General features: G+C 36.4%; 1 protein-coding gene across 7 annotated transcripts in view; it reads left to right on the top strand.

Annotated features, from left to right (window-relative positions):
- PTBP2 (polypyrimidine tract binding protein 2) overlaps positions 1-15,380 on the top strand; it is a 73,416-nt gene that overhangs the window by 23,775 nt on the left and 34,261 nt on the right. For all 7 annotated transcript variants that reach the window (XM_055145551.1, XM_055145549.1, XM_055145548.1 and 4 more), the window contains one exon: positions 10,740-10,815. In XM_055145551.1, the coding sequence (XP_055001526.1) occupies positions 10,740-10,815 (76 nt within the window). The remainder of the gene's footprint in view (positions 1-10,739; positions 10,816-15,380) is intronic.

Here is a 15,380-nt window from a genome sequence, read left to right as displayed (position 1 = left end):
ATTAACAAAATCATTAACAATCACTAACAAATTTTTTAAAGCATTTGTATTATACTGACACTAGTAACTGAATATAGATTAAGATTTCCTTAGTTGTTTTTGCTTATAGTGTACTAGTAGTATAGTTAAAGAATTTCAGTGTTAATTGAGAATTCTTTGGAAAATTCTTTGTGTGTATATATATGTGTACATATATATCACAATGTATATAATATACATTTCAACAATTAGAACTGTTGTACTGTGATTCTAAGTTTTGGGAACCTTTTTCATTTTCACTTATTGGTTTCAAAATCAAAGCTATAAAAAATATTGACTTTCATAGGACTTAGTTCTTCCACACCTGCCCATTTTGCTTTTTTAATTCATTCATCCCTTCCCAGAATTTATATTTTCATTAATGTTCGGTTTGGCATTTAATGTAAGCAAATATGAATTTCTTTCTATCTCCTTCCAAAACATTAGGAAGTACAGAATATCTGGAGTTTTGTAACTTCTTGACTTAATGATAAATCCGTGAGAGCGCGTGATTAATACTTTCATTTTGTGCTTTGTGCTTTGTATTGGTAGTGCCTTTTTGGAGAGGCCCATAAAACCTTTCTAGCAGAGTATATAGTGATAGGGGGCTTTGTAATCAGAAAGCTGAGATAAGATCCAGAGTGACAGTACAGTGGCTAAGGTACATTACTTATACATGATGGACCCAGGTTCAATTCCTAGAACCCCAAATTGTATTCCTAGCCTAGAGCTTCGAGTAAGTCCTGAGTATAAGTGGGTGTGGCCCAACAACAAATACAAAAAAAGTGAAACTGCATTTAAATGTAATATTTTTGTTTAAAATTTAAAAAAATGAAGATCCCAGCACTATATAAGTTTTGGAAGTACATTATTCAAAATCAGTTTCCCCCATTATGTAACTGGATTTGATAGTTTTTCAGTTCAAGGATAATTTTCATTTCATATGCTCAGAAATAAGCTCATGTTTTGTTTCTGGTTTTTTTTTGGGGGGGTATGTCTGGGGGACCTCAAGTGGTGCTCAGGGCTTTTTCCTGACCCTGCTCTTGGATCACTTTCTGCTGGCTTTGTGGTGCTGAGACCCAAGCCTTGGGCAGCGGCATGCAGGCAAGCACCTTATCAAGAACTGCTGCTCCAGTTCAACCTTTTTTTTTTTTTTTCTTAATGGAGTAACTGAACTTTCGAGGTTTTTTATCACACTCTATTTAATAAAGATCAGATCTCGTTTCCTTTCATATGGTGCGGTGTCCCACACTCTTACTCCTGGCTTTGCACTCAGAAATTACTCCTGTTGGGGTTTGGGAGACCATATGGGATGCCGGGGATCCAACCTACTGCGGTACTATCACTCTGGCCTGCATTTTTTTTTTTTTAAATCTGATGTTTAGAACTATGTCAAATTTTCTGTTTTTTTGAAGTCTTTTTGTAAATGTTTGACCATATGTTGGGTATGTACAATTTCTTATTTATAAAATTTATGATAATTTTATAATAAAATATTTATAAAATGTACTTATGACATTTATTTAGTGCATAGTATGCATTCTGCTTTTTAAGACTTCATTGACTTGAAAACAAATGGGGAAAATGCACATATCTTAAATAATAGGGGAGTTTTAATCCATAGTATTCCAGCCTGAGAACACTAGTGAAATGATAAAAGGAAATAGATTTTTTGTGTGCTGACCTTTTTATTGTCAAGGTCCTTTGGCCGAGAATCCCAACGATGCTTTTTGACTAATTGAACAGGCAAGTTAGTGCAAAGGCCCAAAGAGGTGATGCTGCCTGCACAGACTCTGAAGCAGAGATTCCGGAGCCATCGTGGGGACCCTGGGCACTTGCCATGATGCTGCGGTGCTTGAAGGGCTTCCAGGGCAGCACCTGGAGAAAATTAGGGACCTTGTGCTGGAGTTGAACAGGGTTTGGTATGTACTTAGGCGTGCGCCCTAACTGCCGTATTAGCTATCACTGGGCCATTTCTTGTGCTGATTTTTAGTATTAAGCTATGTTATTACTAAAAAGAGGACAAGTAGTGCATATGATGTGAACCTTTTTTTTTAATGAATATTTAAATTACACGGAAGGAATTGTCTGAAATTTGATAACATTCTACATTGTAGTAGATTGTTTATTTTACATTTTTTATATTTTAGATTTGTGTTTCCTATGTTTGCATATCAAGTTAATAATATCAATTCTTCTGTTGCATATGGTTGTATGCTTTATTTGTCCTACTCAGGTAGTAACTGCCATGTCTTATTTCTATGTTTTACTATCTTTTGACCTAGTCATGTGCACCTTTTTATTAATTTTATGAAAATACTTGCATATTTTCTGTGATTTTTTTCAGTTAAAAAAATGTTTAGTTGTACAGTACTTAACTGCCATGTATAATTTTTTTTTGTAAAAAAAGTACCAAACTAGCTCTTCCTCTAGGCAGACAGCTGAGGTTATTTAAAGTTTTGACTTACAGAATAGTAGTGTTCTGAACATTTTTTACTTAATTTGTGATGCATACATACAAGTATTATTGCGTAGATGTTCAAGGTTAAATGTTAGACTATGTTAAACCTTACAAGGTAGTAAAAGTTTCCCCACTTTTTTTTTCTTTTTGGGTCACACCCGGTGATACACAGGGGTTACTCCTGGCTCTGCACTCAGGAATTACTCCTGGCAGTGCTCAGGGAACCCTATGGGATGCTGGGAATCAAACCCGAGTTGCCTGAGTGCAAGGCAAACTCCCTACCCACTGTGCTATCGCTCCGGCCCCTCCCACGTATTTTCTTAGCAATACGAAGTACGAGTTTTTTAATGGTTTCAGTCTCATCAGCACTAATTTTAGTACTAGGTTGTTTCGGAGTCTCAGCATTAATTTTTGCCAGTTAGGTGTGTGGGTCTTTTTAAAATTTTGTATTTTCCTATTAGTGAGACATTACTTGCCCAGTGTATTTGTTGATGATTAGTATTCTTTTTGTTAAATTCCATACTTGTCTTTCCCAATAAAAATTTGAGTTTGACTAATTCTGTGAAATGTTTTGTTATACAATGTATTATGGTTACTCATTCTCCGTGATGATTGTGTTGCTAATGTCCTTTTCTAGCTAGCAGTTTAACTTGTCACTTCTGAGTCTTAGGTTTATCTTTTGGTGAATAAATTATCAGTTTCAACCTAAACTATTAATAAGGCCAAATTTCTTTTAAAATTCTGTGGTCCCATTTTTTTATTCAGCCATTTAAATTTGTTCCTTGTTTCTCTGGACTTCCTGGTGATTTTTAGGACTCCAAAGCAATCCCCAATAGTTTTTAAGTTTCATCTGTTTTTTTTTTTTTAAGATGAAAAAACAGTTCTCATTCAGGTTTCTTTTTTCCCAATTTTTAAAAATTATTATTATTATTTTTATTAATGAATCACCGTGAGGGTACAGATACAGATTTACATAATTTCGTGCTTGTGTTTTAGTCATACACTGCTTGAGTACCCATCCCTCCACCAGTGCCCGTTCTCCACTGGTGACCCCAGCATCCCTCCCCCCATCCCATCCCCCTCCCCTGTGGTAGGGCATTCCTTTTTGTTCTCTCTCTCCTTTTGTGTGTTGTGGTTTGCAGTGGAGGTATTGAGTGGCCATCGTGTTCAATCTATAGTCTGCTTTCAGCACACCTCTCCCATCCTGAGTGGGTCCTCCAACCACACTTTACTTGATGTTCCCTTCTCTAGCTGAACTGCCTTTTCCCCTAGCATATGAGGCTGGCTTCCAAGCCATGGAGCAAACCTGGTACTAATTTCTACTATTCTTGGTTGTTAGTCTTCCATTATGTTTAATATTCTGCAGATGAGTGCAATTCTTCTATGTCTGTCTCTCTCTTTCTGACTCATTTCACTTTCATTCAGGGTTTTTCTTAGAGGTTTTGTGGTCACTTTGTAGAATTTACCATTTTCCGACATGGTATTAAAACATATTTTAATATTCAGAATATGAAATTGTTTTCTTCTACAGATTTTTTAAGTTTTGCCGTTTGTATTTGTCTCTTCAGAAAATCGCTTTTGATTTGTTTATTATGTTATTCTAGGGATCCCATTCCATTTTTGCCCCTTTTCAGAGGTAGTTAATTAAATTAATATTTGCAGTGCCATTTCTTTCACAGTATAGGTATATCTTATGGTAAACGTTAAGCTCTAACAAAATGCAGAACACAGTGGCATGAATAGACCACAGTTAACATTTCTCAAAAGCTCTGCTTATGTAGAAAGTGATAATCTGTTCTATGTTATTAATTCACTGGTCAGTGTTTTGTGTTTCACCTTGTTGCTTCATTATTTCTCAAACTTTTGTGTTGGAATTTCTTTTGGGGGACAAAAGACCTCCAAGCAGTGCTTTATTTGACCCAGGGGCCCCACTTGGCTTGCTGTACTGTGCATAGCTTCTGTGCAAGGCCCCGTGATACTCCTGTGGTCTTGTGGTATTGTAAATACTTGGACCCACCTAGCAGTGCTTGGGACATCAGTGCTATGCCGAATCATTTTTGGTGGCGGGAAATCATACCCTGCATAGACATGCAAGGCTATATTATATCTTCTGACCCCAATTTTTGTTATTTCTGAATTAGGCTTTTGTTCTTTGGATTGTGTGTGTGTTTGTGTGTGTGTGTGTGTGTGTGTGTCCTTCCCTTAAATCTCACCTGAGATTTATTTGTTACATGTCTTAAAAAAAAAAAAATTGAACTGGGGCCAGAGCTATAGTACAGTGGCTGTCATGTGTCGCATGCCAGTGAGTTTCTGGCACCCCATATGGTTGCCATATCACTGCCAGGAGTAACCCCTGAGCGTCACTGGGTGTGCCCCAGAAAACCAAAAAAAAAAAATCCAGACAAAACTTTGATTTCTTACGTGGGTTATTTGTAGTCAACATTTTTATTGTCAGTGCTTTCTGAGCCTCTAGTGATAGGCTGGACTAAATCTACTTGTTAATGTTGTGTCGTTGTTTAAGGGTACCAGAAATGTGCATGTGTGCGAGTATCTTCCTTCCTGTCTGTGAAGACCTGACTTTCCTCAGGAACTTACTAATTCTTTTTCTTAAGGTTTTGGCCAGTTCTCAGTACCTAGACTGAGTAGCACCCGGGAACTCTTACAGTGCTCGTCGTCAGTCCCTGCTGGCTTTCCAGGAGCCACTGGAGCCCTTCCACTTGGTAGTGACAGATAGTAATTGAATCGGGCTCTTAGGGTAGCTGAGGGAAGAAAAGAAACATTCCTGCCATTGGAATGGAAGCCAGATGTCATTTAAATTGCACTTTGTACTAATTTTTACTTTTCAAAGTTTTTTTCTCTAGTTGACATACAGATTGCTTATTTTTGTTGTTAGCATTTTCCTAATTGTTTTGTAGGATGTTACTTTCTTGGGAAATGCTTGTTTTTACGTAGGAGAAGTAGTTCTTACTGTCAGATTTGATACAGGATGCCAGTACCTATTTAAATGATTTTTATTGAATCTAAATTCAGTTCATGTCCATCTTGAATGAATTAAATTTTAAACATTGCATAATCTTAGAGATTGTGATTTTAAGTTTAAGTAGCACTAATTTAATTTGTTTCAGTAGTCATCATAGAACAGTCTTATCAATCACTATATGGTTGAATAATTAGATTTTATATCTTTTGTGTGGGACCCGGGCTTAGATCTCCAAGCCTGCTCGGATTGGGACTGGGCCTTCTCCGCCCAGACCCCCCATTTTCCGGTAGCTTGGCAGCCACACCCACAAACTGTCCCCAGTGCCGTGTGATCCCACCAACGGCCAGCATCCAGAGACTATAAGACCAAGCTCCAGGAAGCACGCGGCTGTTTGGCCGCAAGACATCTAATAGACTTGTTCTCCCTCTTGGAGAACTGGACAAGTTACCAAGAGTCTATTGCCCGCACGGGAGAGCCTTGTAAGCTCCCCATGGCGTATTCATATCCCAGATACATACATCTCGGAGAGCCCGGCAAGCTACGGAGAGTATCCTGCCTGCACGGCAGAACCTGGCAGGCTACCCGTGGTGTATTCGATATGCCAAAAAAAAAAAAACAACAACAGTAACACTGAGAGATGTTACTGGTACCCATTTGAACAAATCGATGAGCAACGGGATGACAGTGACAGAGACAGTGTCTGAGGACTGCTATTGAAAATAAACCTTCTGAGAGACACACAAAAGAATCTTGGAGCCGAACAGCTAGCTGCAGAGATTTCTCCAGACCCTAATTATATAATACTTTAGATTTCTAGGAGTGCACAGCCACGTGACACCCTGTGTTATTTATAGCGGGCAGTACAAATAATCTAGCATCTGCTATTCGTCAGGTTTGAGTGATGGTGGGAAATTCAAAATAATGGTGGTGGGAAGATGTGATGGTGGTGGGACTGGTGTCAAATTATGGAATGTAGTCCATTATCGTAAACAACTATGAAAATAAAAGTTTTTAAATATTAAAAAATAAAAAACCTTCTGAGAAAGTGATAGTACTGCAGTAGGATGCTTGACTGGCTTGTGACCGTCTTGGGTTTTGTGCCGAGTATCTTGAGCACCAGACCATAGAGCCAGGACTCAGCCCTGATCACTGCCGCATGTGGCCCAGAAGCCAGAAGAAAAAAACTTAATCCCATAACATCAAAAGAACTCTTAAATCTCAATAAGGAAACAACCTAATTAAAATTATGACCTAAGTTCTTAATAGTCACCTCACTAAGAAAAAGGAATAGTTGAGTTTTGAAGAAAATGAGTTTTTTTTTTTTAATTTTACTTTTATTTACTTTTTAAATTTTATTTTCCCCCTTACACTTTATATGGGGTTGGAGCGATAGCATAGCGGTTGGGTGTTCGCCTTTCACGCGGCCGACCCGAGTTCGATTCCTCCGCCCCCTTGGAGAGCCTGGCAAGCTACCCGTGCGTATTAGATATGCCAAAAACAGTAACAATAAGTCTCTCAATGAGAGATGTTACTGGTGCCTGCTTGAACAAATCGATGAGCAATGGGGTGACAGTGACACTTTATATAAACACTGTGGATTACAGAGTTGTTCATGATTTGTTACAGGCATTCAATATTCCAACATCAGTCCTACCACTATTAACATCTTCCCTCCACCATTGTCTCAGTTTTCCCAACCACCCCTTGGAAATGAGGTTTAAAGGTGCTACAAAGCATCTATGTTGAAAAATCTCCTCTTTGACTTTCTCCACACTAACAGGCTTTAAGAAGTAAGTCTTCCAGTCAATGGTTAATTCACACGATCTATGGACTGTATTATTTACTATATTCTTAAGATAAACTAGAGGAAATATCTCTGTATAGCTGTCATCCTGTTGCTCATTGATTTGCTCGAGTGGGCACCAGTAAGGTCTCCATTGTGAGACTTGTTACTGTTTTTGGCATATCGAATACGCCATGGGTAGCTTGCCGGGCTCTCCGAGAGGGGTGGAGGAATTGAACCCCGGTCATCAGTGTGCAAGGCAAATGCCCTACCCGCTGTGCTGTTGCTCCAGCCCATTAGAGAAATAAATTACTAAAATAAGGAAAATAACTTAGCACTTACTGTATATTGATAACCTGAAGTTTATATTGTCTGCTTACAGGATGAATTATATGTCAGTTTTTATCAATATTATGTATGGTATGTTAGTCTTGTGTCTTATCTTTGGGGAGTACTTCTAGCATTACTATTGGCAATTTGTGTAGGTCACGTGGTGTTATTCAGGTTTTGTGGAGTTTCATTAAAAATGATGAATTACGTGGGAGAACCTTGAGATCACCTTCTACTGCAATAAGCAATTTACTAAAGACGCGGATTCACATGGAGGTGATTAGCATCAGAGTAAGCAGCTAATCGTCAACACTTGAGCTAACCAGATAGCAAAGGAGGTGTCTATGAAATTATTATAGAGTGATATGCACTATAGTTAATTTTGTGCTCTTATGACTTAGTGGTGCATTGTTTATATTTCCCTTGACTGTGGATGTCATGTACAGCCTCTGCATGTTTGCCTGTGAAGGTTTTGTAAAGAGTAATTCATAATTTGTTTAGTAAGTAATAAAGTGAATTATTTATGCATTTTATGCATCATTTTCAAAATATTTTAATCTATACAATCCATCTGGTAGTTTTATTCAGATTTTCTCAAATCTCAAAAATTTTTTATTATTGAAGAAAAATCATGTGTTAGAGTTACACAGTTCAAACCTTTTTCGTTCAAAGGTCAACTGTGTGGATGTGATAAAGGTATTCTCTGTCATATATCATCAAGAAAAATACAAATTAGTATGAAATGGATAGCTTAAACCAGGGAGTTCATAAATGGTGGTGACAAGCAGAGACCCTCCCCTACAGTGTTGATGAGGCTGTAAAGTGATATAGGCGCTTTGGAAGAGTCTGGCAACTCCTAGAAAAACCCTAAATGTACTCAGATGATCCAAAAGTCATGCTCCTTGGTTGTTATCCAGAGAAGTTGAATACTTAATGTACACACATAACTTATACATAAGTGTTTTTTAGCAACTTTATTCACCATTACCAAAACTTAGAAAAAGCCATGGTATCCTTCAGTAAGTGAATGGATGTGTAACTTGATACATCCATTTAACCAGAGGCAAAATAGACTACTAAGCCATGATAAAACATGGAGGACCTTAAATGTATTACAAACAAAAATAAATCCAACAGAGAAGATAAGATTGTATACTGTATATATATCTGATTTGATATCCTGGAAAAGAGAAACTGGAAACAGAAGATCGATCAGTGACTAGAAATAACAAGCAGTGTAAGGAAGGAAAGACTGGTAGACTGTAGAGGGCTTTCAGGACAGTGAAAATGCTTCAAGATGTTATAGTGATGTCTTACAACATTTTTCCAGATTTATTGAATATTCAGTATTAAGTGTGAGCACTTGTTTACTTTGGGTGATCAGTGGGTGTCTCATATTTTTCATTGATAGTAAATATACCACTTATGTGGGAGATGTTAATGATGGGAGAAACTGAGGCATACAGTATTTGGGAAATCTTTGTTACTTAAGCTTATTGAGAACTGGGAAATATTTTTGTTGACAATTAACCCATGAGAGTGATTCTTAGACATTATGTGTCAGAAGGCTTGGTAAATTGATCATTTAAAAATGCTTGTAATTTTTAAAATTCAGATTTAGGTGAATCTGTCAATATTGGAATGCTGTTCAATTTATAAATCTAAAGTTAGTCTAGATATGTCATTTGAGAGACTATAGTATCTAATTCTTGTCATCATGCTGAATCTTTTTCACGATCTTACAAAAATTAGACACTGGGAACTAGAGACAGTCCAGTAGTTAAGGTGCTTGCCTTATACATGACCGACTCCGCTTTAGTTCTTGGCACTGCAAACTGTCCCCACCCCCACCAGGAATGAAGAGCCTGCCATATTCTGAGCACAGCTGAGTGTGGCCCAAGTGAAGTGTCAGTGTGGCTTGATACTCTGTCTAAATTTTTTTATGTTCGTTTTTCTCCAAATATTTGATGCTAATGAATAAAAAGTTTTTAAAACACTTAGAAAAGATGGCCTATGAATATTTGAATTGGTTTGTGTTTTCAAAACTTACTGTAGTTTAAACACATTAAAATTAATCTTATGGTTAATTTTAATGTTTTGGATCTTTTGAGTTATTATAGCACAGCTGGTAGGGAGTTTGTCTTGCACTCGGTTTACCGGGATCGATTCCTCTGTCCCTCTTGGACAGCCCGGCAAGCTACTGAGAGTATTGCGCCCTTACGGCAGAGCCTGACAAGCTCCCCGGGGTATATTCGATATGCCAAAAACAGTAACAATAAGTTACAATGGAGACGTTACTGGTGCCCACTTGAGCAAATTGATGAACAGGATGACAGTGATACAGTGCAGTGCTACTTCTGTTTTATACTTCATTCTCATGTCTTTTATATTCAACTTCTTTGTATTAATTTGGTTTAAATTAGCTGGTAATGATTTAGCTGTTCTAAATATTAATACCTTTATATGTAAATATACACACTTAATGTAGGCTAAACTGCTGGTTTAGCTATTTTAAATATTAGTGTGTTCACATGATCTGTTTGTAAATAAATATATGCATTTAAAAATAATTTAAACTGCATAGCTGGTTTGAACAACATGACAGTTGTCCCAATATGAATATATAAAGTTTAAAGAAAACAGCTAAGGACATTATTCAGTCTCTTTTGACAGGAGGAAAAGATCTCATCTTGAATATTTTGTGTTTTAATACTTAAACCACTGAATATGCATACCTGAGCATTTAATGATAGGTTTGTTCATCTGTAATTTCTTAATGACCTTGAGTTTCCTGGAAAAACAGGCATAGAATAGAGTATTAACAGAATATGTATGGAGAAGTTGAACTACTTTCATTTTCGTTTGTCTACAAAAAGTCAGTGCTTCAAAGGTTTGGATTTGAACCTAATTCAAATAGTAACAGAAATAGTAATTTTTTCTGTTACTATTTCTTAGATTTTAGTGAAAGTTAGGACACATTTTGTCTTTGTAGAAAAGGGGAAAAATCAGTAGGAGAGTCAATGTTTCATTTTAGGGATTAAACTTTTTAAAATTTTTCCTATATTTTCATGAATATTTTAAATTCACTTTGAGATTGATAATTAAAAATTTAAAGATAATTGAAATTTTTCAAATATCTTGATGCAAATTTGTTTCTTTTCTTACAGAGAGGATCTGACGAACTACTGTCAGGCAGTGTTCTCAGTAGTCCAAACTCTAACATGAGTAGCATGGTGGTCACAGGTAAGTGTTACTCTCGCGAGGAAGTCTCTTTGCTAACAATATTAGGGATGGAACGTAAAAATTTAGTTCATTTTACCCAGTGTCCCTCCTTTTCCCTCTTTTTCTCTTTCTCCCCTTTTCTCCCTCTCCCACCCCTTTTTCCTGGGATCTCGCCCCCTCCCAGTCCCCAGGGAATTTTAGTTGGGCTATACTAGACACACTGTTCTGAAGTGGAAATCCACATTGCAAAAGACATTTCAGAGACAGAACACATTTAGGAGGTGAGCAGAGCGGAAGGCTATCGTTGATGGAATGGGGTAGAAAGGAATTTATAGACATTTATGTAGTTTAAATACCTATTGAAATATTTTAGAGAAAATTTTGCTAGATTGTGTGCCAAATTTTAAAAAGGTAAATTTAGTGACATCTATAGTGGGCACTTAGCAGAAGTCTGCTTTTCTCTTTTTCTAATAAAAAAAAAAAAACCCTCTTTCTATTTGGTATAAATTCATTCTTGCCCTTTTTTTATACTTTTGTTGTTAGTTTTTGTGTGTTATGAATATTTTTTATATTCTAAAGCCTAAACTATGAAACCTCAAAGGTTCAACTTGGTGTTTTTAGTATGCTTTCAAGCTTTTTGTACTACTATATTAGTATTTTAATACTTTTGAGTTGCTTTGATATCTACTTGAAAGTTTAGATAATTTATTTAATCTTAATATGTTTTTTCTTAAATTGTATGTTTGGATAAAATTGTATCTGATTTTTATATATGATTGTATTAAAGTAATTTTCACATTGAAACTACTTTGATTTTTTTAAGTTGGCTTTTGCATGTGTGTATGCAGTATATATACTTTAGCATGTACATAGACATCTCTGACAAGTGAAAATTATGACAGTTTATAATTATAATAGCATAAATATTTTTCAGATTACTGTGTAAGAGTGTGACAGAGCTACTGATAACAGCAGCAGCCTTCTGTCCTCATCTGCTCCCCATGCAAATTATAAAAATGAATAAAATAGATGAGGCACTGTTGCCTGTGTTTAATGAGCAGTCTATAGAAGATCATGGTGGGGGAGGGGCACAGTAGGTAAGTTCCATGATCCCATAGACTTTCTGCCTTGAGTATTATACTGTTGTAGCACAATAGGATGGAGCACAAGTAGGGCATGGAGATTCCACTGAGCTGTCAGAGGCTTAAGATTGAAATTCAAAGCTGCTTAGAGATCTGGGCTTTGTAGAGGAGGATCATGAAAAAGGAAGATGCAAAAAGGTGCAGCCTGACAAACGTGAAGAATTTGCCATTAATTACCTCCCTATAAAAGCAGGATGAGAAAGTCTTGACCTTAGTCTGTTATTCTTCAAAGTAATCCCTATAGTTAAAGATCATATGAAGAAGGGTAAGAATATTTCATAAACTACAGAAAAATAATTTTGTAGGAATAGTCTTTAAAATGCCCATAGACAATAGAAATATCATGAGAACTGGTACCACCTGAGGAGGTGGGGACATAGGACAGGGCGTGGGTAACAGCTATGGTGGATTGGGGGGAAGAGGAGGTATTGCTGGAAGGTGGTAAAGTGTCGTGTACGAAACCCTGTTTGCAACAGTACAGTAAACCACAGAACAGAAACTTCATTATTTTAGAAAGCTTCCTGGCCGAGGCAGACTGGTGGATGGGAGGGAATTGGTGGAGGGCAGTGGGCACTGGTGAAGGGATTGGTGTGGAAACAGTGTTTGCCCTAGTCATGAATGACTTTGTAATTTCAGAATGACTGATACAATTTTTTTAAAAAACAGTGACCAGGATGTCAGAATTAGCAGAGGACAAAAGTAACTTGTGGGGTAAGGGATTGTGTCACACTGTGTGCTCATGATACTTCTTGTGGAGGTTGAACCAGGCTTGGCAGCCTGCAAGGCTAGAACCTTAATCCCTATACTATTTCTGTGATTACAGCAAAATATCTCTGTCAGGCTCCTAGGATTCAAGTAATGTATATATTCATGGAAGAATTTTTAAGGTAGAATTATGAAGAATTACAGGAATGCTACAGTGAAAAAATACATTATTTGGAAAGTATAATTCACTTTTCAGGATTGTCTACAGATTGGAAATAATAGAAGAAATATTAGTGAACTTTAATACGGGTGAATAAAATTTATCAGAGAGGACATTTGAGGACCAAAAAATATACCTTTGATACAATCAAGCAATCTATTTGATAATTTTAGGTCCATGGACTACAGAATGGTGTCAGATGTGTTCAGCTTTCATAAGATGCAGCAGCAGCCAAGAGAAAAGAACCCCCCTAAAATGTGAAGATAACAAGTTGGAATAAAACACATAGCAATCAAACTCTTGAAAGTTAGGCACATAATAGTAAAGTTATTAAAAGAAATAGCTAGTTTTATAATCAAACAGGAAAAAGACATTCTATAGACCAACACCTTCCACTTTTTTATTTTTTGCTCAGAAATTATTCCTCCTGGTAGTGCTTGAGGACTATATAGGGTGCCAGGGGTTGAACCCAGGTTGACTGCCCATAAGGCAAGTATCCTGCCTGCTGTACTGTCAGTCTCGCCCCATAACACCTTGTATTTTAAAGGAAATTTTAGATTATCATCTTTTTAGGTCGAATGGAATGATATTAATAAAAACTTACAAGTTCATAAATTTAAAAGGCATAAGTTCCTGACATTTCTGTTTATACATAACATGTATGCGTTGTGCTGTAAGATTTTGACAACTAAATTATGACAATGGTTGTAAATGAAGATAAATGGAATTAAAAGTTGCAGGATTCTTGTTTTACATGAAGTGACAAAATTCTCATGTAAGTTTGCACCTTGAAATAATGTCTCAAAGAGATAGTGAAAAAAATTTTTTCCTTGTTTTAAGTTACTGTAAACCTACAGAATGAAGTTTAAATATCACCCTATTTGGACTGCTATGTTGAGTGAAACTATTAAATAATGCATGACTTGCACCTAATAATGCCAGACTGCATACTTCATGTACTCAGCTTATTTTGTGTGAATTTTACCACAAAAAGTCTTTAGAAAAGACAGTAGAGGAACTAAAATAGAATAAATATTGTTAACAGTTCAAGAATAATAAAACCGATTCCAGCAAGCTACCGAGAGTATCGCGCCCACATGGCAGAGCCTGGCAAGCTACCCGGTGGTGTATTGCATATGCCAAAACCAGTAACAATAAGTCTCTCAATGAGAGATGTTACTGGTGCCCGCTCGAACAAATCGATGAGCAATGGGATGACAGTGACAGTGACTAGAAAGTAACTTGATGTTCAAACACAAAGCCATAAATCTGTAGACTGGCTAAACAAAATCAGATACAGTAACATACATTAGTCATATGAGGCCATTGAACAGTTAGAATGTGAGTACTAACTGAGATGTATATCATATATGCTTTTTAAAAAAATATAACATTTTATTTTTTACAAATGTTTATTAGATACTAATACTGTATTATTTGATATATATTGAGTTAAAATAGTTTGAAATTGATTTTGTTTTATTTCTTGATGTAACTACTGGAATATTTAAAATTGTATTGCTTGCACCACTCTCTTTTTGATTATTACTAGTATAAGTATTCTGATTAAAAGGCAGGGATTTTTAACTGGACTAACAAGACAAATTCTGATTATACTGTCCACTAAAGTTGGCACACAAAAAACAGCAGGAAGGTAAAAAGGTACTCAAACAGTAATAACTACAAGAAAGTTAATGTGATTTTATTAGTATCAGGCAGTAAGTTTTCTTCCTGGTAAATTAAAGACAAATTTACCAGAAGGAAAGTATTTTATAGTGTTAAAAGGGTTGGTCTGTCAGAAAACACATTTTCTAATTTTATACTAGTAATAACAGAACTCAAAAGTGCATTATAAAAATGACTGAAGTGGGCTGGAGAGATAAAATAGTAGGTAGGATTCTTGCCTTGCATGCCGCTGATTCAGGTTTGATTCCTGGCATTCCATACGTTCCCTGAGCCCTCCAGGAGTGATCTGTGAGCACCATCAGGGCCCATGACCTCCAACTTAAAAATTCAAGAAGTCTACAGTGAAAATGATAACATTATTCATAGTAATTGTTAGGAAAATTAAATCTTTTCAAAAGTAAAAAAGGATTTGTACTATCAACTAATTTATAAAGCTTGAATAACTTTTCGAGTATACATGGAGTTTTTAGTTTGGTAGACTACGTTAGAGCATAAAATAATTGTTACCTGCATTTGAAAAACTATGAAATAATTGTTCACAAATAAAAAAGAGATCTAGGAATTACCACAAATATTGAATCATACAGTTCTGAATAATGTATGAATTAAGGAAAATACAGGGCACTGGGGTTGATAGTATAGTGGTAAAGTGCTTACTTTGTATGTGGCTGATCCAGATTCAATTCCCTAGCATCCCATATGGTCTCCTGAGCACCATCAGGAGTAATTCCTGAGTGTGGAGTCAGGAGTAACCCCTGAGAATCTCCAGATGACCCTAAGCCAAAGATAAGTAAATAAAAATAAAAGGCATTTACTGACAAAATGTGTGTGTG

This window comes from Sorex araneus, chromosome 8 (genome assembly GCF_027595985.1).
Source record: "Sorex araneus isolate mSorAra2 chromosome 8, mSorAra2.pri, whole genome shotgun sequence".
Classification (NCBI taxonomy): domain Eukaryota; kingdom Metazoa; phylum Chordata; class Mammalia; order Eulipotyphla; family Soricidae; genus Sorex; species Sorex araneus.
The sequence above is the reverse complement of the archived record's forward strand: the minus strand, read 5'-3'. Positions and strand labels throughout refer to the sequence as shown.